The 27,935-nt window shown below is 37.3% G+C and overlaps 1 protein-coding gene across 8 annotated transcripts in view; it reads right to left on the reverse strand.

The window, feature by feature from the left end:
• Positions 1-967: 967 nt before the first annotated feature.
• PECAM1 (platelet and endothelial cell adhesion molecule 1) overlaps positions 968-27,935 on the reverse strand; it is a 38,373-nt gene continuing 11,405 nt past the window's right edge. For 2 of the 8 annotated variants that reach the window (XM_082775059.1, XM_082775055.1), the window contains 11 exons: positions 27,639-27,899; positions 26,350-26,631; positions 22,946-23,227; positions 22,407-22,514; positions 21,517-21,544; positions 20,992-21,062; positions 20,238-20,294; positions 17,465-17,533; positions 12,341-12,397; positions 6,315-6,337; positions 968-1,822 (listed from right to left, as the gene is read on the reverse strand). In XM_082775059.1, the coding sequence (XP_082631185.1) occupies positions 1,793-1,822; positions 6,315-6,337; positions 12,341-12,397; positions 17,465-17,533; positions 20,238-20,294; positions 20,992-21,062; positions 21,517-21,544; positions 22,407-22,514; positions 22,946-23,227; positions 26,350-26,631; positions 27,639-27,899 (1,268 nt within the window). In that variant the 3' untranslated portion in view covers positions 968-1,792. Of the gene's footprint in view, positions 1,823-6,314; positions 6,338-12,340; positions 12,398-17,464; positions 17,534-19,385; positions 19,846-19,954; positions 20,057-20,237; positions 20,295-20,991; positions 21,063-21,516; positions 21,545-22,406; positions 22,515-22,945; positions 23,228-26,349; positions 26,632-27,638; positions 27,900-27,935 lie in introns of those variants that run through there. The other 6 variants (XM_082775057.1, XM_082775056.1, XM_082775058.1 and 3 more) reach the window with 6 other exon arrangements.

Here is a 27,935-nt window from a genome sequence, read left to right on the forward strand (position 1 = left end):
TGAGCCTTGACAAGGGCTGTGGAAAGGTTTGTGGAGGAACTTTTAGCTTTGTAATTTAGCAAGAGATGTGAATGCAAGCACTCCTGTGCTCACTCTTAAACTTAATTAAGTATTTACCTGCTGCTAAACTGGTCCATGACAACAGATCTAGGTGCCTGAAATCAGTTGTTACAGAGACAACATCTTCCATACATCATTTATGAAATGTATCTGTACGATTCATCACTAAGAAGTTTCACAGATATTCACTTGCAAGTGGTCACTAATATGAACATGCAAGATCCAGTGCAAAGTTCAGTTCAGAGTTTTTTTTTATTAAAACACCTTTTCACATTCCCTATAGTAACACACTTGTATGGACACTTGTGGGATGCTAGAATGAACATCTTTCAACAGAATTCAGTCATTTGTGAAAGGCTTATGATACAAAAAACATTTGCATAGGGAACAATAAATTAGAAATACTAGCCAGTAACTTGAGCTTGAAAATTTAAAAGTTTGGAATGAAGATATAAAACCTTTTTGTATTTCTTGCTGATTTTGTGCCTTTGATGCAATGCTTTAAGCAGTAACTATATATGTATATACACATCCATGTCTTCTCTTTCTAATTAAAATGAGAACCTTCTTACCTGTGGCCCAGATCTTGTAGTAATTTAATCTGCAGTAAGAAAAGGAGAGCAATTGCAGTGTCAGAGACCAGCTTCTTAAAAGATGTTAAAGGACAGTACTTTTTGTTTTTCTGTTAAACTAATGCAACTGAAAAAAACATGGGCTTCAGAGATTAGATCCAGGTCCAGAACTGGATCCAAGATAATCATTTATCATACTATAGAGAAGAGGAATAGGTATGGAGTTCCGTAGTGGACAAGCTGGGAACAAGTATAACTTTAGATCTCTCCTAAAATCCCAGGAATAAGCATTACACATAACTGTTTTTTCAGATACAAACTCACCGACCTCGGTGTAGTATCCACCCACTCAAGATGTTTATTTTGCATCATCCAAAATAAGCATGATTAGCAATCATTCCTTGAAGAACCATCATAGCAAACTAACCAACAACATCAGAACTTTTAGAAGGAAAAAGCAGTTTAGCAAAGAATAAAGAATATTTGTGTCTCTACTGAGAGAAGCACTTGGTAAAGTACTGAATCTCTGAACAATTATTCAAGTTTTTAGAGAGCCCAGAGCTCGCTCTTCTGTTAGGCCCTAATTGCAGCGTAGCATCCAAATGAGCTATAAATTAGCTGGCTCCAAGACTGGTAGCAGTCCAGCTGCTGCAGCACAGGGAGTTCAGCACAAGATGCAAGATCACATTGAAGTACATACATGGCTGGGCAGGTTGTGCTGAGCTCTGTTCTGCCACAGTAGAGTGTTACTGATTACCAAGTTAGCTAGTTTAAAGCAAGCTTAGATATTTCTACATTCTATTAGCATCACAGTAGTTACTGCACTGCAGAAATGTACTTTCTCAGCCATAGTTTCCCCTTTTATTTCCTCAGAGCGTGATGAATTGGGAGGCTAGAAAGACAAAATTTCATTAGCAGGGGAAATTAAAGATGGGAACCCAGGTCAGTGGTTTCCTGAGCCACTTTCCTATGAGATTTTTTTTGCATTTTTTTCCATTAAATGCTTTAGGAATATCTCTTTTGTTCCCCCTGAGGAAATAAATTTTGTAAAGAAGAGCCTGGCAAACTCATAAGTAAGTGCTGCAGAGCTTTTGAAACAGTTGCAACATCTTCCATCTCGGCTTGTTTTCTTCTCCCAGATGATGTTTGAGATGAGTACTCTAGGTAGCATCAGGATGCCCTTGTATTCTCTGTTGGCAACAAGACCAAAAAAAGAAAAAAAAAATGTACGAATGTAATGAATGTAAATAGCCCCCTGCCCTCCCCTCTCCTTTTTGATCAATACAAAAACTTAAAATAAAATAATATCTTCCTTAGACCACTGTACAATGAACTAATAAATATGCACAGTTCCCTGGTGAGATATTAGCATTATCTTCATCAGATAAAAAAGGAGATAAGACAATTGGGGATTTGGGTTAACAATCGAAGAGTGGAGTGCAATACTGTAAATCAGCAACATCTGTAACTGCGTGTTTACTGATAAAAGTCAGATTCTTATGGAACTTGCTGGTACTGAATGGATCTGAAAGTCAGTTCCTTTGTTTACAAGTAGATGCCCAGTTACCACAATTAGGCCCTGATCTTCAGTTACACAGGAACAAAAAAAACTTTCCCAAGAAGCATCTGAGTAGATTAACAGAGAGCAATGCGTCATCCAATTTCTACTATATATTTCTACTCCATATTTCTACTCCTTCCAGTAGGCTACCTGCTCAGTACACACTGAGGAGAGAGAAACCTGGCACCGAGAACCACAAGAGGCAGTATGCAGTTGGAGGAGTCCTCTATACCAACCAGAGGGAAAGGTCAAGGAGAGATCCCAAACTTTATAGACTTTATGTTACATGACAGAAATAATTCTGTCCACCGAGGATTCACAACTGTCAGGTCTTTCCTGACATCAGTTGCCATAGCAAGTCTTCCTCCCACAAATATCTGCTAAGAGTACGTGATGGCCTCTAACCTAATAGTTTAGTCTGTCAGCACTGAGGCGCCTCATTCCTTTTGTGGACTTACCCCCAAAGGATTTGCCCCATGAGTCAGAGGCAGGAATTCCTGGTTTATAATTCAGTGTTTATTTCAGAGTATCACCTTGTTTTTCATATCCTGACTGCCTGAAATGCCCCCCAGTTTTAAATTGACACATCCTTCATCCTCATTTCCTGTCTGGAGCTATTGTGCCATGTTACTGTCCACAGTTAAACACGTGCCAGATCCCCCTTCCAAGGGGGTTGTGCGAGCAACATGTGCTAGGTTGTGCTACGTTGTGCCAGCAACATGAAGCAATTTCTTTACTACAGAAAATTTACAAAATGAATTTGGGATCACTTGAGTAAGATGAGAAAGTAGCTGAAAACAAACACATTTCTGCAAATAGATTTAAATTTTACGTGTTTCCATCACAGAGGGTACACTCTGAGGCCGTACAAATAGGTGGCTAACAGTACACCGTGTTCCAACTGAGGCTGCCAGTCCTCATATACTCCTTGGACAGACTCAAACAAACAAACAAACACACAGAGGCAATACGGGAGGAGAGATATGAAGTCAGAATGTACCGCTGAGGTAAATTTGACACAATACCAATTAGTATTTGGCGAAGTGGCTATCTCATTGTTAAGATATTTCCTTCAATATGTTTTCAGAAACTGGGACCATTAAATAACTCAGAAAGATTGCCAGCTCTGATTTCAGGAAGGAAACCTCCTCCCAGTTCCTCTCTAAGTAATTCATTTCTTTTGCAAATACTTCCTATGGATGGCGTTTAAGATACAAATTCTTGAAACACAGGAGAAAGAGAGAAGAACACCCACCCCAAAACTGTGGGTTCATTTCTAAATGTCCCAAAAGTCCAAGACATTCAGGTTCATGTTACCCTGGATGGCAAATCAGTCAGGACTACATTGCAATTAGACCTTTAGACAACTCAAATAATTCAGAATTTAACTAATTGTTTTTCTAATGCACCACTTTTCTTAACATAATGCAAACACTAATGATTCTGTGTAATACAACACTTACTGTTAGTAAACAACATTTACTGTCTGAGCCCTGAGCTCAATTTTATAACGGTCTCTCAGGGAAGATGAAGCAAAGTTCCTAAATTTCCATCCTGGATTATATTTACTCTGACAGAAACTATAGAGAGGCAAAGGGATGGGAGCAAGGCTAGCACTTATTATTAAAATGATTTTCTTCATCTTTCCTTTCCACCGTGTAGTACTCTGATCTGGCTGTGACTTCAGGAAGATCACTGCAGAACTGAGTAAGTTAACAGAAATTATCTGAGGAGCAGAACCCACATTGTTGTCTGAACATAGCAAGTGAAAGAGACAGTGGGATCTGGTGTTGAGACTCCACCATAATTACTGAAGCAAAAATGTTGCATGTCCTCCTGTCTCTTAGCAAAACACAGCTGTCTCTGTTGCTGTGCCTTTTGTCCCATAAACCCTTCTGGAATACCTGTTACTGCTTAGACAGAGGCAAATTCTACAAGTTTTTTGATATGTCACTATAGGTAAGTAATCCATCTGGCATGTCATGCCATGAGGATATCTGCTGGCCAGGCTAGCACCTGAAGGCCTCCTTCCACTCACAAATTAGGGGAGTAGCAGACCAAAAGCAGCTGCACCTCTGAGCCAAATATTTCAGCTGGCTGTAAAGAAGCAGAACAGCTGGGGAGGAAGTTTAAGCCACTTGATCACTTTATGAGGAGCATTTTCCTTTTCTTGAGTAGGACCAACAACTCCTCGTTTGGACCAAACCTCAGTTATGCACTGAGTGAAAATGAGCTACAGTGAACTGTTACTACATTAAGTACATGAAAAGTATCTGAAGAGGAGACTGTTACAGATGTGAAGACTATTTCTAGGAAAACTTGGATAAGATGTGCAAGTGTTCTATGCTGGCTTCTTTGGTCTGTTTCCGAAAACGAGGTTAGTTTTACAGAGAATCTAAGTTTATTACTCTCCTACTGTTAACAACAATTTATACAGACAACACAAAGAAGACTGCCCTCCTTTGACACTTTTTCCCCTTAGAATCTAAGGGGGAGAGAGGGGGGCAACCAACCCCTCCCACTCCCAGAACAGACACCAGATATCTGTCACAGCTACTCTTGACCATTTTTCCTTTTGTGTTGGACAGGGACAAACTTTCTTCTGTGTGACTTTCCAAGGAATGCCTGGTATAACACAGAGGAGGGTTTAGCTCAATTTATTTTTAGAAAATTGAGAGCAAAGAATAAAAACAAACCTTTAAACTAAGAGAGACAATGATATTATAAACCCCATTGGCCTGTTAATATGTCTGTTTATTGTAACACAATCTGTGACCTTCAGTGCTCTGCCAGTGTCTGTAAATAATACAATGGACTGCTTTTTTATCCCAGGGGGATATGAGTGCTGATGGAGACTTTCAAAATTCAAATGGATGCCATAAGCTGACGCAGACTGTGCTATTGTGATTCTTATTTATGAGTCTTTCTCTTTTTTCTTTTTAAGTAAAGTTCCAAAGTCACAAAGCAGATGGCAAAAAATCCTACCACAAAAAAAAACAAACAAACAACCTTCTAAACCCTGGTTAGAGGTTGGATTGATAGCTTATCTAACATTCATAGAAGTATTCCTGAAATGTATGTTCCTGAATCAGATTTCTTGAGAGCAGAAGAACAGCTTGTTCAAGTCATTGTCTTTTTTTTTTTTTTAATTTCTATTTTTTCACTGACTTCTTAGTCCTATAAAGCTGTTCAGCATATTATACTTCCGCCTGCAGAACCACTGTAAAACCCCTAAAATTTTAGCTGAGCTCCTCCACATATGGTACCGTTCTCACCTCTCAGAAAAACATAGCTGTGACATATCTATGTACTCTGAAGTAAAAACTTGCTTGCCTACAAAATTTCATACAGTGTCTTAGTTTTCACCACCAGCCCACAGAGTCATCCCATTTGTTGTGTCAGTGCATGAAAATGAACCCAGAAGGAAACACTCCGTGAATGTAAGTGACTTCTTCCCCAAGTGATCAGACATTCCTCCTTAGTTTAACTTTTATTTTCACATTTTAGGAAGGACCTCACTTTTCCGGATATCCCAATCATAGAATGAATGTGTGTGCATGTGAACAAACACACCCTGAGGGGATTCACTGACACCAAAAACACTACAGATATTACAAATGGAACTAGAACAGTGTCTCTCTCACTATATATATATATATATATATATCAGTGATATGTTAACCAGCTTAGCAGGCTTCTATATCTGAATCTTGAGTGCCTCAGTTCCATCAGGACCCTGAAGCAAGCATCAGCCATCCCCAACCTTGTGCCATTCTGTCAGCATGAATATTTATGGCACATATCCAAAGTTATGCAGGTGTGTAACACAAACTCTTGGAAAATCAGTATTTGTCATTTACCTCCCGTGACCAGCACTACCAAACACCAGTCAGTTCCACAGGCTTTTATATTGATCATCCTATACAGTAGTACTGAAAGCCTGACAAGTAAGAATATTTATGAGGGGATTGCCCAGTAGCTGTCCAGTAGAGGTTCTGAACAACTACAACAAAAAATTAAATGTAGCAACACTAAAATGTAGAACTCCATCTCATTAGATACACAATAATCTCAACCCAACTTTCCTAGCTTTATTTGCTTACACAAAAATGCATACTTACAGAATGCCTGTTTTCCATAGAATCTGCAAAACAAAATTCAATGTGTAAATAATTAAGTAGCACATTGAGGAGTGATCAGTTTCAGCAAACAGCCTGTTATGTTTAATATAAATTTGTTTGTTCATCTTGCAATGATGTAAAACTGTTACCTTCAATTAAGGTTCAAATTCAGTGAAGAGAAGTTGTGTCAAGAGATCTAACATTCAAAGCAGAGGGTATGGACTGGGCTCTGGGTTAATCTTAATAGTGTTTTTTTTTTCTTCTTTTTGTTTGTTTGTTTGTTTTGGTTTGGTTTTGGTTTTTTTTTGTTTGTTTGTTTGTTTGTTTTGTTTTCTATAAATGTGGAGTAATCTCTTTATGCTTCTAAGTATTTTTAAAATAGCAAGTAACAGCATCAGTCCTCCTATAGGCAGACATTCAAAGTTTGAGAATTGCTCTGAAATAAATATAAGGATATCACAAAAAAATACTACTACTGTAAACAGACCTTAAGAAACTCCCTTGGCAGCCAGCACAAGGAACAAGTAAACTGAATAAGGTGAAATTAACTTTGCAGATAACAATGCTTAAGTCTCTTTCTCTCGCCTTTGTGTTTGCAACCATGTACATTTATGTGCAGGTAAGCTCATACTGTTTCTACCATCGGCATTTTTATTACATGCCTGTGATTTGTCTTCACTGAAAGCAACATCATGAACACAGTATGCAATCAGGGTGCAATTTCTGGAGTGCAGAGAAACACATTACCTGAATGTTGCTTTCACAGTACAGTATGAGTTTTCTTCAAGATAATTCTACCCATGATGTTTAGGCTAACAAAAGGCTAAAAACTCAGGCAACTACAGCACATTATATCAGTGCATAAACTTAATTTCAATATGAAATTGATGGCTATAAGTTTAGCCAGTTTGAAAAGAAAGAAAATAAAAAGTTACATAGGAAACACACAAAGTTTTTTGTGTTCTGCAAGCAGCCAGAAGCGAACAAAAATGCTACTGACCTACTGCTACATCAAAGCTTGACCTTAAGTGGACAAAACTATATGTAAGGTTTATGAAGTAAAGTATTAATGAGCTGCAGTTTAGCCCTCTGTGACAATGTATTGTGCTTCCAGGAAGGAGGAAATGAGAAATTCTGTATAAATTCCAAACTTCAAAAAACGGGATGTTTACTACTCCAAAGCTACTAGGTCACAATGACAGATAACCTCACCTTCTTGTAATCTGTCACCCAGATTCAACACGCTGTGTTTTTCTAGCTAAGGACCATATCTCTACCAGGAAGATGTCACACTATGTGTCCTTTAAAAGTACTGCTAGAAGGCCATATGATTTCTAAAAGGTACCAGTCAGGTAAACCAGCATACATCATCAATGTTTAGGTTTTCTTTATTTAAAAAAATCGTTACCAGCAAACAGCACAATGATGTGGTGCTTATGCTGATTCTTTGCTACATCAATCTTTTCACAACCTTATTTTTTCATTTCTGTTAGAAATATGAAGTTAATTTTACTTGAAGCAAACTGATTTTACTGTGATGAAAGAGAACATAGATTTTTTTCAAACAATACCTGACTTTCCCCTACTAACAATAACAGGGAAATAGAGATAAGCTGGATTCTAGTCATACACAGAAAATCTGGTCAAGTTTCTTTAGCAGGGCAAATAAGGAGTTGCATATTTTGTTAAGAGAAACAGAGATAAATGACCTGAAGAGCCAGTGCTGCTGACTTCGAAAAGATTTCAAAGTATAGGTGCTTTATGGATTTCTGATGGATTTAAATTCTTGCTGTTGCTTTTAGTTGATGGGGCTTAAAATTCAAATAACATATTTTTACAGAAGAATACATTACTGGCAGTAATTTAAGGCAGTGTCATCCTCATCTAGTCTGAACTTTCTTATTGCTAGATGCTATGGAGAAGAGAACATAGGCCTGAGCAGTTGTAATTTACAATCCATCTCAAGCCCATCTCCAACACTGGTGAAAACTAAGATGCTGGAATACCAGCAGAAGCAGCTGAACTACAGGCACATACTATATTCTGCCAAGTCTTTCATTGGAGTAGTAGCTTCTAACAGGGAATCTTGGCAGGCAGTTTTGGGAATAGATCTTGCACAGGGGCTTGCATGCAATTGTGCTTTGTATTTCAGGTTCAACCAAGGTTAGAAGTTCCCTGCACATTTGTGTCTTAGTGAAACCACCTGGCTTTGCCTAACTTTTGGCTGAAGCCAGAGTCAGCATTTGGCTCTGGAATCAATGTCTCAGATTGAAGCTTTGGTCTAGCATGTCTTAGAACCTAAAGATACACTGAGTTTTTATTTTGGAGAAGAGAGAGAATATTTGCATGATCTCAGACTGCATGGAACTGAGCATGTGCTCATAAAACCTGACTTTTGAATAATGTCATGAATCTCCTGACCTTGTAAGTTTTCTCTATGCTGGAAAAGGCTTTCAGTGGGAACTTTTAGCTAAGTACAGAGATATTAAGCCCTAGGCTCAGTAGCAGGAAAGTATTGCAGCAGATTTCCTGATTGCTGGGACTGATTTTTAATAGTTTGTTCCAAAGCACTGGATGCAATGGAGATTTCTCATGCCTCTTTCCACTGGGATATATTTATTTTTCCATAGTACATTGTTGGTTGCAATAGGATTTTTAGAATTTCCTGTCTCGTCACTGCAGCTGCCTCCAAGTAACCAGTTCACTTTTCCAGACTTAGCAGCATGAAGGCTAGCACTGCATTTTGTTCACTAGATTTCCATTTTCCTGATGAGAAGTTAGGAAGAGAGAGAGAGCAGTTATCTTGCAATAAGCCACTATGAGTTCAACTCAGTGCACATCAAGATCAGTGCAAAGACTATCACTGGCTTCTGTGAGCTTTGGATCTAATGCACAGCAAAGGCTGAGTTCACCAAAGGAGCAAGGATTTACTAATACAGTGCATTCCCCAGGGAGTGCCCTGGAAAACATAAGGAGATCTGTGAAACACAATTGGCTCATCTTCTTAGAAACGTGATCAAAACTGTGCTACCCCAAGAACTGGGACCAGTGCTGCGAGAAGGGGTGGAGCTGCGAGAAAGAACCAGTATGGAGTTGCCTGGACTTCCTGCCCATACAGCCTCATGGGAGGATGAAAGGTGCGATGAAAGTAAATCATGCTTCTAAAGAGCCTCCACCCTCCCAGCCAAACTTAGCGTCTGACACATCCTGACCCCTCCCTCAGAACAGCACCAGCTGCCAGCCTGGCCTGCTGGGACTCAGGCACAGGCAAAGTAGGCAGCAGGGCCACATTTTATCACTCTTGGCAGTCTGATGATTGAGACAATTGTCTGTTTTGCTTAAGTCTCAGACTGCCGCTGTTCTGAACAAAAGAAAATAGCTGTGGGACTTGGCTGGAAATTCCCCAGACTCCCAATATACTTTGACCTTTTCATAGGGCAGCCAGAGAAAGCAGTATTTTAAGGAAATTAGCTTATTTTGATAGATGTGAAGGACTCCTAGGCAAAGGTGCTATTGACCTGATACTAATTGTGAGCATTCCTCACAGTTTGGACTTAAGGACTGATTTAAAGCTGAGGCATTTCGTATTTTCTGTAAAATCTGAAAAATTAAGAGGAAAAGTAATTTGGCTCAGTCACAAATAATTGCATCAGACATAACAACTACTGATACCTCTTCAGCTTCTTCTGTAATGGACACAATTTCTGAAACGCACAGGCAACTCCTTGAAAAGACATATCTGTTTATGAAGCACTTGATTAATTTTAATTTAACAAACTGAAACCACAAAAGTGATTTACAAGCAAATATTGGGAAAAAAAAAAAAAAAAAACAAAAAAAAAACGTTTTTAGGTCTTGGGTGTTATATCTATCAAACTGTGTAGCCAACACCAATTCCCCAATTCATATAATTTTCCTAGAGGTTGCATTTGTCTGAACCTTTAACTTCCTGAAGGAGATTGTACTCTCAGGCATTTGCTCAAAAATCTCAAAGAATAATCAAACATAGTGAAACATAAAGGTAAACCCCCTTCTGCAAGCACTAGTAATGTTCAATATCTTTCAGAATTGACCATTAATATACTTCCATGAATATATTCATGTACTTATTAAGATTTATTTCTTAAGGATCCTCCACTGCATTTATACTTTTCTACCTTGCAGTCAGATTTGATCAAAAGTCAAAGCAAACTTTACATTTAAATAGACTGGAGCAAAGCTATCCAAAGCAACTGCATAGCTATGTGATGCACTGCTTATCTATTTGATACACTTTTCCTGTGTATCAGTCAGGAAAAACAGACGTGATTAAAACAATAAACGGTTACTATGTTTCCAAGAATAACCAAAACTGTAGAATGTTATGCATAAAAGAGCAGGTGGACTGCAAGATTAAGGGCTGTTTGCATATCATTTGGCTAATTTAGACCAGTCTTTCAATCATATCTCATTTTATTGCAGTTCCCACATTACAGCAAGTAAAGTTTAATAAGTGCTTTGAATTACAGCTCCACCATACCATCCTTTGAGGTTACACTGCAACTCACAGAACATCCTTCTAATATCTAACACTCCATTTTGTCAAAAATAGGAATAGTGAGAGGCATAATACTCAGCTTCACACCTCAGCAGAAGGCAAGCAAGGGGTTACGCAGTCAGCTTCTGTAGCTTGTTACAGGTCTAATCTATGCTCACTGGAAAACTTTTCAGAATATTAGTGGCTTTTGGGCTTAGGCCTGAAATGAGTTGTTTTTTCCTTATGATGCTGCCAGGCAATTCTGCATGAAGAGCCTAAGGCTGTTCTTCGATGTTTTTACTTTTAACTGCAAGGCTGTGAAAAATTAGTACAATGTATAGGTTCAGCACCAAGGCAGAAGTTCAGGATTCTGAAATTCTGTTCCCAGTGTTGTCACTGTCTGAACACATTACCTTAAAACAAGTGACCTAATCTCTGTGTTTATTCAGCTGTAAAATGAAGATAAAACTGACTTGGAAGTCCTCACAAGGAAAAATTCAGTTATGTTTTGTAACGTACTTGGAGACCCTCACATGAAAAGTTCCTTAGAAAGGGAATATTGTGTTGGAGGGAGTGGGACATGCCTTATAAAACAGAAAATAATAGCAAATTAAAGCACAAAGATCAAAAATTAAATATAGTATACAACAAAACCACTTGATAACATGGATGGGGAGAAAAAGTGAAGAGTTTACAGCCCAAACCTAGACTTTCTAATACAAAGAGAGTAAAGGAAATCCTTTCTCATTTAGTCTTTGACAAACTATTAAGAAACCAACTGTGTCTGAACTCATTGCTACCAGAGCACTTATAGATGGTAACTACTGGTAACTGCTAATGCCCCCATACAACATAATGCCCAAAGTCTTTGTTACAGGAGGTAACACATGTAGGGCAGAGTGGCTGGCATATCTGAGACAATTTTGATGGTGCTTAAAACAAATGAGTAACAACCCATGCTACTAAAGTGATCTTACTGCTTTAGAGGTTTTTAGAGTTTACTGTTGTAGACTTCACAGATATTTGCTGGGGTCATGCCCAAACACAGTGTAATATTTTATAATGCAGAGCAAACATGGTTGAACACTTCTTCAACAAGTTGAAGAGTCCAACAAGTTGAACACTTCAACCAGGACGAAGCGTTCATTTGCAGTTTGAGATGGGTTTGAATCACAACATAGCCTCCTAGTCCCTAATGGGGTATGTTCACCTCCAGATTCACATCCTGACACAAGGCCAAGCTTATGCAATGCTGATGAAGTAGATGTTACAAATGAAGTAGATGTTACAAATATTAATCCCACTGCATTGAATATCATTGGTTTATGAGAAAATATGAGGGTGTTATACAGTTTATCAACACCTGTGATTTGTTAGCTGCTATTTGGAATGTTCTAATGTGACCTGGATTGCTTTTTAAGGCATTTATCTTCTATTCAGTCACAAATTTAACTCTAATATCTATACAAATGCTTCCTTTGTGTGTTTATTTTTTCACTAGCTTACTTACCATTATTAGCTTTTCTGATTTCACTATAAACTGTTTCAGTCCCCTTCTGTACAGGAGCTGGAAAATGTATTGGCACAGAATCAATTTCTTTTCTTTTTTGTGTTTGCCTTACGAAAAGCTCCTTAAACAAACAGAACACACTGTTTTACTTTCAGAGGAAATAGTTACATAAGCAGCAATCAGCCTGTGGAGCCTGTAAGAAAAAACAGCTATACCCCCTCCCCCAAATCCAGTCCATATGGTTCTGAGAGGGAAATGTCTCACCTGCTACATATAAAATGATGACCAATATAACCTTCCATTTAAAAAAAATAACATTCTAATGATCTTCTTGACTTTGTTATTACTTTATTTTTACAAAAACATCTAACACTAGAGAAGAGTTTCTCAGGATCACTTAAAAGAGTTTCTTCAATTTGTTTTATGTTTTTAGGGATCCCAGACCTGACGAGATCTATAATTTGGAAGGCTAACTATGCCTGATTTTGGCAACTAACCTGATTAAATCTTAGAGTCACAAAACCAATCTATTTTGCTGTTCTTTGAGAAATATTTCAGAAGAACATCCACAGATTTCACACTTCACATCTTCTATTTAGGTGCTAACTAGGAAGTGTCTCCTCTCAGTTCCTCACTACATCAGAACTCTTCCATTGCTGTGCTGAGATCAGGTGGACATAGCAGAGTAAAGGCTGAAAAGGCTTGTGCAAAGACAGAAGGTAATAAGAAAATGCAGAAAGAAAAGATTTATGCCTCTAACGACACAACTGGGAACACAAATGCAGTGTTAGTCTTAGCCATCCATTTTTCACACCCGCGGGGTTGCAAGCTCTGTAAACTTCTGTTTCTCTATGAGGTGGAAAGCAAAAAGCTTCTTTTTTTTTTTTTTTTTCCCCTCCCTATTTGACATCTGTGAAAACCTACCCACAGAGTTTTGATACCACATGTTATAACTATAGACAGTTACCACAGTAGGGAAGGGCAAAGCCTTGGCCAAAGGCCTGAAAAGCTGAAGAACTCAGTTTCTCTACAGCTAGTGTAAATGCAGCTCTGGCAAGTAAAAGATTTGAGCAATTTCCTTGCTTTCTTGCATAGTTTAGATTAGTATTAAAGCAAACTGCTCCAGAAAATTGTATGCTTAAAATTATTTTCTTCTGTTGGTATAAAAGGCCATCCTGCCTGCATGAGCTTAGGAGCTTGCTGTCTGAGGATCACAAAGCATTTTAGAAACATTCATTAATTTCATTTGAACTGAGTGATTTGGAAAATCTCAGAATTCTATCAATATCTCCTCTGATTTCTGAGTATCTTCACTGAAGTTAGACTCTTTGTTTTGTTTTTTAGATCTTCACTAAGTTAGATTTTTCTGTGTGAAGTAAAAAATAAAAATAAAATGAAGATGGTTGTATCCTGTCTGCTAGAAAATGGAAAGAGAATTCACATTTCTGGATACAAAGTCCTGCATATTAGTTATAAAAAACTCTTGAAGAATTCAGGCATATTGATCTGCAGCCAGACTAAAAATAAGGACTGTTACTGTTCTGCATTGCTCTGAAGAACCTCAGTTGTTCTGGCACTACATTCTAATTTTCTAAAGCTAATTTAATTTTTGTTAATTCTGTTAAGTGTCCATTAAAAGTTGGGACCTAATACAACAGAATCAAGATGGAAAACTACTATTAATTTCAACAGTAGGAGCTACATTTCACAAAGCACCTAATCACAGCGTTCACACTGCAGTTTTAGCATGAATGTTCTTTGCAAAATAGTCTGAAGATCATGAAATGCTTATCCTATACTTATGGACTATTGCTTAAATGCTCAATACAAATTTCCAGTGAAGCAAGACGTATTCTTTTAAGAATTTTAATGAAAGGTAGCTCGTTTCATTTGGAACACAATTTTTAACAGACTGCAATCCCAAATATACTCCTGTTGACTCTGAGAAGATTTGGTGGGAGGCATTTCCTTAGCTTTTTGTTTTGAAAATTCATTACGTTGAATTGTGAATTAATGACAGTGCCCATGTTACTTTCTTTGCTAATCTTCCAAAAGTTGTCTCAGCGCTTGGAGAAATTACTTTCATGATTTGACATTTTGTTCCCACTGACTTTTATAATGTTGCCACCGTGCAGATGACTAACCAGCTACAGAAGTAAAAGCAGCAGCATGTTATTATCCATGATTAGCAGTTTCTCCCTTCTCACTGTATGGATATTTTTTGATCTTACTTTAGTGCTGACATTTGGTTTAGCTCATATTAATAATAAAAGGTCTAAATCATTTGCCATCTTTCTATACAACTAAGCTTTAGAAAAGGTAAGTATTATATTTTTGTGAGGCATATAACCTCCATAAATATTCAATTTAATCATTCTTGAGAATGACTGCCTCTTTAAATATCAAATTAACAATCAACTACAACTACCCCAAATAAAAGTTGGCTTGTGAAGCTCCAGCTCTACCCCATATTTGAGGTAGCCTCTTCACCCCTACTTAGAAAGTAGGTATCAAGTTATTCCCATGTAGACTTTCAAAACAAAGCAGCAAAACTTTGTACTTAACAAGCTTACCACCATGCATAACATTGTAATGAACCCTGTTCTTTTTTGCTTACCACAGAACCACAGCGCATACCAAGTTTTTGATGCACTAGCCTATTCACTGTAACGCTGTGTTAAAAATCATTTTATAAATGGCCAGCTACTGCAGACGTGGCTGAAGAAAACAGGGTGAAAACTACAACTGCTTTAAAATGTATTAGTCCTTTACCCGCTAACACAAAGAGTACATCCTTCTACAACTACATGAACTTGTTCTGAGGTGGCATTCAGTTATTCCTGATTTTAAAAAGCTACCCAAAGACTATTGTTACAGCTTACATATTGCACTCTTCTTTCACACGATACACAAAATCTGATTCTCCTACTCTTCAGATTAGTATCACCATTGACAACAGTGGCAGGAGGAACAAACAGACAGATAAAATAAAATGAAGCTAGTCCTGAGTGATCAAAGAAATCAGGGGTTCTCAAAAGGCAGAAGGAACCAGACTATACATGCAGTCTGTTGGATGAGACTTGCATGCCCAGAGAAAAGACAAGTGTGCTATACTTTGTCTTCATTCATAAAACAGGTGATATCAGAACAGAATTGGGATTTGGAGCTAGATGATCATTTCGAAGGTCTGTTCCCTAACAAGGACTGATCATAGCCCACAGAGAGATATAAGTATTTCAATTTGAAATAAAACTCATGCAATAACACCAACATGATAAAAGCACCAGTGGCAGTCTTATGGCTGTTAGTTTTGTGGGTGTGCTTGATTACTACAAGGGTATATAATGAAACAGATTTTTGCTTGTCCTTTCCCAAAAAATAGTCTCATACTCTCCTCATTGCTAAAGGCAATGCAGAACTGAAAGAATTAAACTTGCAGCTTGGTTTCATATAACGCCTTTCATTTAAACAGCAACCTTATGATGCTCTGAAAGATTAATGCATTAAATGTTTGCAGTGCAGTTGCCATTTATGTGACCAAAGTATGCATTCACTTGTGTACTGGGTGCAACACAAGAAATTGATTAGGGAGCTATAACATCTCAATGTATTTGAAGCGTGGTTCAGCCTTACAGAATAAATTAACATTCTGTATGTCATACATAGGTCTGTAACACGAGTCACCATTTAGTTAGAATAGTCTGATCTAATTTATACACTCTCTTTTAAACATTATTTTGCAATTTAACTGGATTCAGCTATGATGGAAGTCTACATAGCACAGACACTTATTACTCAGTCTGGTATACTCGAATCTCAGAAATGAGATGAAAAGCCTATTTTTAGAGATGCTGGTCTTGCATTTAATAGGATTTTTCATTTAAATTGCGATACATTAGTATATCTTTACCATTCTACATTGTACAACGCACACTCAGAAAACATTTGGAACAATTAAGTATTAGCCCTATTCTGAGAAAGAGTACAGCTGTGATATCTAAGTGCAAAACTTAGCAGAGGTGAATAAATAGCATGCTTAGAATACAGGGAAAACTCTGTGATGAATGATACCAGCATGTCAGAAAAGAGCAAAAGAACAGGAGGACTGGCTTTAGCAAGAGAGCTTTGATGCCAAGCATGAAGAGCGAGCACTTTGACCAAACACCTGTATTACTAGCTAAACAAGCATGCCTTTGGTCTCTGAAATAAGTGATTGTTCTTTCCTATAAGGGAAAAGCAAATTTGTCCATTCCTTCATCGCTTTGCTTCTGATTAAGTTAAAACAAAGAAGCTAAGGTATAGCATAAATGTCTCTGGTGGGTTTTATTCACTCTTAGGTACTTGAAACTTTTTCTAAGTGTCTGAAAGATTTAACAGCTTTCAGCACAGGAGTATAATGATATCACAGTTCTCCAGCTGACACAGATTCAAGCGTGCATTTGATGAATAAATTTTAACGGATTTCTCCGACAAGGTTGCAGAGACACATACCTTAGACTCATGGTATGATTTCTGGATACTGTTGCCATAGAGCTACTGTGAGACATGTGGGCCAAAATTATCTGGGTATCAATATTCTAATTTTTCTGCCTGATGTCTCACAAAACCCAGGATGGTCTCCATCCCTCTCCAGACTAAAAGACTAAGTACACTCTTCTCTCTCCCTTCTCTATCACAAGTGTATTACAGCTTTCATCCTTCAGCCAGTTCCTTTATAAACAAAAGCAATTCCTCTGATTTCTGTTCTCTCTGTTAACCTACCCTGTGGCTAACCTCAAACGGCTGTCAATAACTTTGGACTCTCTAACATGAGCATTCACAGCAGGCTGCTTTCTGCTCAGAGACACAGATCTAACTGGGAGCCCTGCTCTGCAGAGACCTCACATGAACAGGATGGGCAAGTGAACAAGAGGATCCCTGGGGAAGAAGGATTGCAATGAACAAGAGCATGGTTGCCACAGCATCATCTACATTAAGGAACACTATTGGCATGAAACCGTCATGCATGCAAAGCACAACCTGCTCTTACATTCATAGATGCCAATGTCAAACCAGAGTCAGGGAGTAGTAACATGCGTGGAATTAATACCAAATCATAACCATAGATGCCAGACAGTATATTACCTCTGTGAGGATCAAGCGTTGATACTTCAACTTCAGTGTACTCCACCTCAGCACTCTCAAGGTCAGGTCCTGCCCCAAAAATATCAAGAAGATGTTTCTTTGTAGCACTGCATGCTTCACTTGAGCAGTGGGCCTGATCCTACTGCCACTGAAATTAATGGACATGTCCTCATTGACTTTGATAGGTGCAGGATCAGGCCCTATTTACAGCAGACGTGAGTTATCAGAGGTGTAAGGCCTACCTATTCCTAAGGTCCGCCCCTACCTGAGAAGCAGCAGTACAACACAAACCAAAATTCTGAAACTGTGTGATGTGAGAATTGTGCCTAATTCTTACTTTCTATTAAACACCTTCAAAAGTGTCACAACACAAATGGAGTAGGAGATTATCTGGGATTCTCCCCTATCCCTGATGCAGCTACAGGTTCTCTCTCTTCTATGTCTCTCCCTGACATTACTTTTTCTTCCTTTTGCATGGCTGCTGGGGCAGGACACTTCCCACTGTCCACTTTGCTCATGTTTAAAAGCCTTCCCTAAGTCCTTCATGACTACCCTCATCACCTCTCATACTCTCAATTTCTGCTTTGCCACAAAGCAATTTCAGCACTTTTCCCTCGTGTTCTCCATAAAGAGTTTCCCTTCAAGTTCTCCTTAGAATATTTACAATGGCCACCCATCTACCTCCTCAAAATGCTCCTTTCCACAATGCCCACAAAAAGCTTGACAATGATTAGACAGATGATTTACTAAGACTACTGGCTGACCAGTAACTGGATGTAACAGAGACAAGAAACAGCTGTTATTTCCTGCTCTTTTCCTCGGGGTTTTCCTAGATGGATTTCTACTGGATTTCTGAAAAAGTTGGAAAGTCTATGGCAGACTGGAACCCTGCAGAAATGCTTGCAGGTTCTTTAGAACAAAAAGATCTGATGACTAGAACTGTAAAATTTTGGAGCAGCCTTTCAACAGCATTAGTTTTGGAGCAACATTGCAATAGCATTGGTGAGAGAAGGAAAAAAAAAAAAAAGTCAAGAAAAAAAAAACAACTGTTTCAGAAGAAATATTAGTCAATAACAAAGTTTAAATGACATACTTCCTACAATAGGAAAGATTCTTGAGGATCGATACAGCTTTATGTTCCTATGTTCCAGCTGTCTGTGTGTTTGTTTTACATGAGGGTGTCTCTATTTCTAATTTGACTTATTCGGGCCACAATGGGCTAAGTTCCATACACTGACCATAAGCTCTTTCCTCTTGCTTGCTGAAGTAAAAGCTATTGTCATACAAATACAGAATGGTTACTGTTATTTTTAGAATTATATAAATAATAGGCTTCTGTATCTGGTACATAGATCTGCAATAACCTAGTTGGTTTTAACAAAGCTGCCCAATCTGTAGTGGATAAAGATTAAAACCATTTATTTCCCGCACACATGCAGGTTGCTACATCAGAGCTAACTTGATCTGAAACAGGTAGGATAAAAGAAAAAAAAGAAAAAAATATGAAGAAAAAAAAAAAAAAAAAAGGAAAAAAAATAATAATTGAGCTAGAGTTTCCAAAGGTTGGTTCCAAGTTTTTCTGTGAAATTATCCACACATTTAAGCAGTATTCTTTGAATAAATATTTGTCGTGGTTTAACCCAGCTGGCAGCTAAACACCACGCAGCCGTTCGCTCACCCTCCCCCCTCCCTCTCTGGGACAGGGGAGAGAAATGGAAAGTGAAGCCCGTGAGTTGAGATAAAGACAGTTTAATAAGACAGGAAAATAATAATAATAATAATAATAATAATACAATGATGATAATAGTACTACTACTAATAATATGTACAAACAAGTGATGCACAATGCAATTGCTCACCACCCGCTGACCGATGCCCAGCTTAACCCCGAGCAGTCCGGCCCCCCTCCCCCGGCTAGCCACCCCTATATATTGTTTAGCATGACGTCAGATGGTATGGAATACCCCTTTGGCTAGTTCGGGTCACCTGTCCTGGGTCTGTCCCCTCCCAGCTCTTACTGCACCCCCAGCCTGCCTGTTGGCAGGACACAGCAAAAGTCTGAGGTGTCCTTGGCTTGGTATAAGCACTGCTCTGCAACAATTAAAACATCGGGGTGTTATCAGCACTCTTCTCATCCTAAGCCAAAACACAGCATTCCACCAGCTACTAGGAAGAAAATTAATTCTGTTCTAACTGAAACCAGGACAATATTTTAAAAACACTGGTCATGAAGAATACAATGTGCTAGATGATAGTAGTTGATGACACCTTTTAATGATTATAGATATTATCCCATGTGGTGTGTCAAGGCATTTGGCAGGTCATGTTATTCTGATTCATAACAGATTATTTTTAGGTTTAACGCTTAAATATTTCAAGATCTGTAGAAAGGAATAAAAGACAGAGAAATAAAATAAGTCTGTAGAAAAAAAAAAAAAAAAAAAAAAAAACGCTTCTTAATATATGTCATATAGAACTTAAAATTCCTACTATTAGTTAGTTGTAAACTGTCCTCCATCTGAAGGCCTCAAATCCAGCAAAATTAATTACACTTCACAATGATGTTCAGAAATGGGTCCTGTCATTTCCATTCTGCACATGAGGAAAAAGATCTATATTTGTCAGTTTTCTCCACTATCAGAGAGGAGGAGGAAAGACTGAACCTATCAAATCCTCACTGCTGCCACAAGAAAACATTACAGCCTTCAACTGTAAAAAAAAAAAAAAAATAATAATAAAAAAAATAGAATCTATTGTTTAAGTTTGAAATTACCTTTATTTTCATCTGTTGATTTCATGTGATTTTCACCATCTTCAATGTAACCTGATCCTAAAATATTCAAGTAAAAGTTGAGCTGAGAAAATATTTATTAAAGCCAATCAAATGAATGAGTTAAACAGCTGCAGTTCGTATTGCCATTGTTTATTTACATAGAGAAATTCTACTTTTAGATTCACATCTAAAAGACAGTCACGCAACAAAGGTGAGTAGGACTTCTTAAATAATCAGGTTAAAAAAAAAAAAAAAAAAAAAAACAGGATAACTTTGCTCATAGCAGGTACTCTAAACAACACGTCCCCCTATTTCATGAAGTGCACTGAGATCCAGGAAAGAAAGTGACCAGTAAGGGCAAGTTAACATTGCTATGTTGCTGCCAGACTGTGGGAGCACATGCCACAACTCAAATTTGCTCTCTGAACTCATTTTTTGCATCTGTCAGAAATCTGTCAAAATGAGGAAGTAATTCTCTTTTACCATCATTTTCCATCTGTAGTATTGGTAACTGATTGCCTGGTAGAAGTGCCTGAGCAGATTTATAAACAAGTCTTTGTATAAGACATGCTCATAAAAAGCTATGCAAATTCAAAATGATAGAAGACACTTTGGAGGATGTTATTGTGATTATAGGATTACCAAAAATTTGGCCCCCATCTAAACTACAACCATGCAAGTCCAGATCTTAGAATAAATATTTAATTAGGTCATTAGGTCAATTTACTACTAGTTTTACAGCAAAATATCCTACCAGAATAGTAGTCTCCATCATTGTGCTGTCTTGCCAGTTTTTCATTTGTTGAGTTTGTAGCCAAGGCAGATCTGAAGAGCAAACCAATAAAAGTTTATGTAATTATCCATAACAGCCAATAAAATCAACATGATGATATGCAAATATCAGTCATTGTCTATGCTGACTACTACAATTTCTTAAGTATTGAAGCTAATGAAAATTTTGTTTCTGTCTTTATGATAACCATAAGCAAGCTTTAAAACAAAGGTGGTCCTTCTTGCATTACTTTAAGACTTCGGTGTTTTTAATTTAATTTCTAAATGCATTCAAATGTAGGTCTGACATTCTTGTATTTCTCTTAGCTGTCCTTTTTCTATTTTTAGAGTATTTCCTCATCCTGTTGTTGTGTAAGCAGGTGGTGCATGAAGCACAACCATCTATTGTTTGCAGGTGTGTGCCATAATAAACTACATTCATATGGTGGAAGGCCCCAAACCTTTAAACAGAAATACTTCACCATTACCAGAAAGCAAGCTATCTTACCGAGACATCTCCATGGATGATTCTTTAGCTTGAAAAAGAAGAATAAAAGCATCTATTAATATACTGTACAAGTAAAATAATTTAAAAATAATAATTAATAATTAAAAAAAAAAAAAAACACACAGCAATTATCTACCAAAATCAGAGTAAATTCTCTTAGATATTACAAAATCAATTACTTAGTGTTCTACATCCCATTTAAATGTCTCTTTTGCAGTGAAGCTAAGCTCTTTAACCTCAAATTTCAGACTGGTCAATTTAAGCTGCCTAGGACATCCAGGTACTTGAAATTTTCCAAAATATTTTGCAATGTACTCCATATCACAGGATGTTCATTTAAACTAGATTTCCTTACTTTCCAAAAGACCAATACCTTAATAATAAAAGACAAACACAAAAGTTAAATTATATTAGTGTGGGGAGAAAAAGAAATCTAATAATCTAAAGTTTCCTTCATGAAGACTAGAGAAATATCTCAATTACCTCCAAGCTGGGACCCTGAATCAAATTGTTGTAGTTCTGTAATGGAGCAAAAAGCACCTCAGGCTGCTTCTTCCTCTACATTTGAAGGGTCTGAATTCCAGACCTTGGATTGCATCAGAATAGTGCAATTCTGGCCTACCTCCAAAAACATGTGCTCCACTAATGCCTTTCCAGCACCATTAGTTAGATGTTCTCCCTATTCTGCCTAAGATACCTGAGTAACTTCAACACACCTACAGCTTAATTTTACCCAACCATGCATTTTTAAGCAGACTTTTAGGTTTTTAAAAACACACGTAGTCATTTCCCAAGGCCTCACCCCCACGGGCCGTTGTTCCTGAAGCAGATACAATGTTTTTACTGCAATACATTAGTTACTAAAGAAATAGAGGAGAATCATTTCTTACCCTTTTTCTTCTTACATAAAAACCACCATACAGTGAGAGTTATTGCTCCTACGATAAGTATGAGGACAAATGCAGCAATGACTCCTTTCTGCCAAGATGCTAAGATGACTGGAAATACGGAAGACATGTTTAAGAGAGTATATACAGTGACTGGTCATCATTACTAACTTCTGCATAAAGTGAGCTTTTACTTTACTACAAATTAACCTTCCTACACAATGCTGAAAGTCTTTAAGGAGACTTGCGTGCAAAGGTCGCTAGTGAGCCCTGCTCTTGTGACAGACATCTCAGTACAACAAAGGGTTGCTTTTAACTTAATATGACTCCTTTGGCTTTTGAGCATCTGTTAAGCTTTTGTATGTAGGTAAAATAACCTCTGTTTATAAATGTTTCTCTGTCTAACTTCTGCCAATGGTGGAACAAAACCAAGTAAGGCAGGTATACTTCATAACATCCCTTACATTTAGTAACTTTACATATAACATGACCTCACCTGCCACGATAGCAGAGTATGCAGTTTATTGTAAAAGTTAACTTACCATTGATGGTTATTGGATGGCTTTTCACATTCACCTTAGCTCGATTAGAAACCATGCAGTAATATGTCCCTGTATCCTGCCTGCTCATTGTTTCCTTGTGCCACACGATTCTGTCTGTGCTTTCGGTTTTTTCATATAAAAGAGTATCGTGATCAGTTTTTTTAAAAATCTTGAAGTGGATTGGCCAAGATCCTTCTTCGACAGAGCAGAGAAAAGCAGTCCCACTGCCATCTTCCACATCCCCATATGGAATACTGCCCAAGCTGGCATTCCTGATTGGTACTACAAAGAAAGGCACAAATGAAACATCTCTCTGCTATTAAAAATAACTTTGATGATAAAATACTGTATTGTAGATATACTTGCTTTAATGCCATTTTACTTAGCTAAACAGAGTGAATGCACAGTATTGTTCTGAAATATCTCTGCCAGATTGCATCCTCCAGTAAATATTTCTATACACTCAAAAATAAAGAGGGCATCATAAAGAAGCAAAGCAGACACAGAAGGAAACTATATCCATTTCCACAGAAGTCAGCCTCTTAAACTCCTTCAGATTCCCACCAGGCCCCAACCTAGAAATTATTTGGTTTTCAGAAATAACACACTCTGCAGTTTGATAGTACAAATAATTATAATTATTTATAGTTATATAATTATTATTTATAATTATTTGATATATATTATAAATAATTTATGTACCTATGCTTTCATAGTTATGTAGGGTTACACTGTTTTATACTAACTGCATTATATCTTTCTCGTAACAATAGTAAACATTGTCAGATGATGCATCAAAGGCATGAGCAAGTCCTAAATTCTAAAGATTACAGGATATAGCAAACAAAATAAAATAGTCTACATTTGAACAAATTGTAAGAATATGCATAGTGAAAATACAGTTTTTAGGCTACTAATGAAAGAAATAACATATACAGAGCTATCTTACAAATACATGTGAATCAACACTCATAACTGCATCAGGAAAAAAAATGTATATACAGTTAACACTTTCTATGGCACAATGCAAGTGGACTGTCACTAGCTTCCCAAAATGCTTTGGATTTGAAGCACCTGCTTTGCTAAAATTACTGAACAAAATTTTTCTGGAACTATTAATGTGTTTGGAGCAGGGTCATGGATAACACAAGACAGAAGTAAATGAGGAGTCATCAAGGCAACACTGGCACAGAAGCAAAACGAGGAAGCCAAATCTGATATGAAAAGACGCTTGTCATGAAAGCTGCGTTTATATTAGGAAGCTGATTTAGATGCAAAATGTGGGCTACTGCAACTGGCCTCATGACTGTGAGAGGATTGCTATATAAAACAAATTTTTTTTTTTTCAGAAAATATAGCCAGAATTTTACTTTATTTTTCAGAAAAGTATAGCCAGAAAGGACAGAAAACAGAACTCAGGAGAGAAAACAACCACATCAGGAGAGAATAGCTGCAGAAGATAGTTTCATCAGGCTCCAAAATGCGAGTTTCTATTCAGAATTTCCGAACGGTGTCACAGTATATCCCGAAACACTGCTGTAATGACTGCAATACACTAGTTCTAGCAAGGATGTGTAAGACACTATAGAAATAGACACTTATTAAAGGACTAAGATTATGCTTTGTATTTGTTTGTTACTCGTTATTTCAAATTACCTTGACTTTACATTTTACTGGATAAAGCTTTTCACAGTTTTGTATTTCAGCTTCTCTCCAGTGTTAGCAAAGCATATCCTAGTGGAATTGATGAACTTGATGTGCACTCCTAGCTCTATAATCTAAGCAAAGGCAAATACTGTCAATTGAGACTTTTTTAGAGGCCAAGAAAACGAAGAGCATGTCCTTCAGCTGTGCAATAATCCAACTGACACAGAAGAAATGCAACAATTCTGGATATATCTGTTCTAGTCATGTACAACTCAATGTCAAAACTCACATTTCTTCAGTAAACTCAGAGATAATCCACCTTTTAGCAAGTTTATATTTTTAAAATGAACACAATTCGGATTCAGGCTAGGACACAACACTGAAAACTCCTTTAAACCACTAGGATCTGAACTATTGTGTGAAAATTTACTACCATCTGCTCGGAGAGCACCAAACAAATCTACAGAAATACAGTATGATGGTTAAAATCCCAGCAAAACAAGACACTCTTACCCACGTAAGAACCAACACGCACGTATGTTTTAAGAGTTATCAGTATCAGACTCTTGTAGCTTACTATGAAACAGTTTTTTGCTTCCTGAAGTTGCTCTTCACATCTACCAATTGCACACTTGCAAATCACAGCTTTTTCACTAGCATGCTCCTTCTTGAAGTAGTGTTAAGATACCCAGCATATATCAAGCCTCTTGCTTTCTTCTATAGCCTTCCAATTCTTCTTTTTAAAGCTTCAGCTACCTCATGGATAGAGGAATTTTGCCCTTTCTAATGCAGCCTCTGTTTTTCCTGCAGTACCTCCTACAGGCTTTCTCATGTTCTAGATTTGAATATCGTCATCCTGTGTTAAGGAATGTCTGTGGTTATTCAGAGATTCAGATGCATGTTTTTTAATTTTTTTATTTCCCTTATTTCAAATATCCCACTACAGCAGGACATTTCAGCAGTGCAATTCAGTCCTCTCACTCTTAAGGGTTATAAGCTAGTAAAGTCATTGTACTTAAAGCTGGGCACAAAAGTAACTTTTCATACTTGCAGATCAGTTTGCTCATTTCCAGTAACTACTATTTGCAGATACAGCATAATAATAGACTGACTTTCAGAGCTCCTAAGGAACTGCAACCTCTGGTGTTGAACATGCTCAGTGCCACAGAAAATTGCAATTAATAACAGAGATTTTTAGAGAGATTACTGAAAGTGTAGATTTATTTATTTATTTTTACTAGGAATCTAGCTAGCAAGCTTACATGTATTTTGGTGAGGAAATTCATAGAAATAACTTCAATATCATTACATATGCAATAAATCCAGACCTATGGAAATCAAATGTGGAAAAAATTGATCTGGTTCTGAATTTTTTAATCGTTATTTTACTGAAACAGCTTTTGTTGTTCAAATTTTTGAACACTGAAATCATTTATGCTTTGCCAGTAAGACTACTTCTACAACAGGATTTCAAGTCAGATGTCTTTTGCATTAAAATAAACTCAGCTGTAGTTAACTCAGTTCTGACTACTATCAAGATTGTTACTTCATTGACAAATAGTCTGATACAGATCTCCAACTATTTTTACTCCATTTGAACAAGGATTTATAAACATTTTGAATGAAATAATGCTTTTATTATAATAAACTATAAAGTTTTTATAAAGCATCCATTTTGCTTAGTCTATAATATGCCACTTCAAGCAGTTTCAAGAATCAAAATATGGCATTAGACAAGAAGCATTGAACAGACTTACCTATTACTGTGATGTTGAGAATATTGCTAGTTTTCACGCCGCTAGAGTGATTATTTCTAGCATCACATTTGTACCCTCTTTTGTCATTTTGTCTAATATTTTCATCCAAGAATGTAGCATATGTGTCATTAATTACCACTTTCTTAACTTCATTTCCTTTGTAGAATGTGAATGTTATTGGCGGTGTTCCCATCATTAAACGACAGATCAACTGTAGAGGTTTCCCCAGCACCACCTCCGGTAAACCACTGACAACAGAAAGAGTTGGCTTGGAGACTGGAGCTAAAATGGGAAGAAAAAAAGTGTTGCCAATTATATTACATAAGACTCAAAGATACAATATTATTTTATATAAAACATACAAATATACACTATTTAGCTAGTTTCCACACCCAGCCTATATGGGAAGCTCCTGCTCATCAACAGAATGGAAGCAAGAGGATGACTTGAACAAAGAAAAAACAGATAACAAAACATACATATATGATTTAGACTAAAACAGCATGCAAGCAGAAGGCAAAGAAAACCAAGAAAAGGTCAGTAAAACAGCTGTGGATCATCCAAACTCGAGAGCTAGCTCTTACCCAAGGAGCAAATATATAGAGTAAAATAATCTGGAGGTAAAGTAACATCACATGTATTATCTGAGATGGATACTCTAGCATCTAATCAGGGACCTCTGTTTCTGCAGTGAGTTACAACCCAATTAATCCCCCTTTACAGACTTGAGAACTGACTGTGCTTGTTCCATGATGGGGAAGGAAACTAGGGTGTTTATAAATAGTGTGCTGGTCAGGGGGTTGTATAGATAGCAAAAAATTTGGCTTTTCTGGAGTACAGTCATCCAGATGACCTCTGTCTCTCATGGCTTTCTGCCTGGAGGGTCAGGGGAAGAGATTCAAGGTAGCTACTGACAGAGTTTCAGATCAAACTGGTGAGTTAAATGTTTGCAGATCATCCCCAGCTCCTGCAAATGGTAATGAACGAGAGTTTATTTGGCACCTAGCAGAACCAAGTGAACAGGACAGAAGGGAAGACATGCTATCTCCTTTCCTCTAGGGCCAAGCCTGTAACAGCCTCACTTGACTAAGATAACAATAGGTCAAATCCTCTACAACTAAAGCATGTAAGCACATCTCACAGAAATTAATATTCCAAAAACTTATGAACACCCTTGTAGTTCATGAAGTAGAAGAGACGGATTTGTAAAAAGATGAGCCTATTTATAAGTTTATGGCTTTGATTTCTTTTTTTTTTCCACTGGGTTCTAACCTTCTGTATCTACTCACCATAAACACTTATCCTTACAGGTTTGCTCTCCTTGACTATTCCTTTTACTTCAGCCTTACAGATATAGGATCCAGTATCATTCACATTAACTCTCACTGTTAGGTTTCTAGAATTTTTCAACAAGATGTCTCCATTTGAATTTCTCCGTAATATAGAGAAGTTAGCTTTTCGAAAACCACTAATGCTGCAACTCAAAGTTAATTCTTTATTTTCATCAAGCTTGCTCATAGAAGCAGACAATATTGGCTTGGGGAATAACTCTGTAAGATAAAAAGAGAAATCATTCAAATTGAGCA

Source organism: Aythya marila (assembly GCF_965140915.1).
Source record: "Aythya marila genome assembly, chromosome: 18".
Lineage (NCBI taxonomy): Eukaryota > Metazoa > Chordata > Aves > Anseriformes > Anatidae > Aythya > Aythya marila.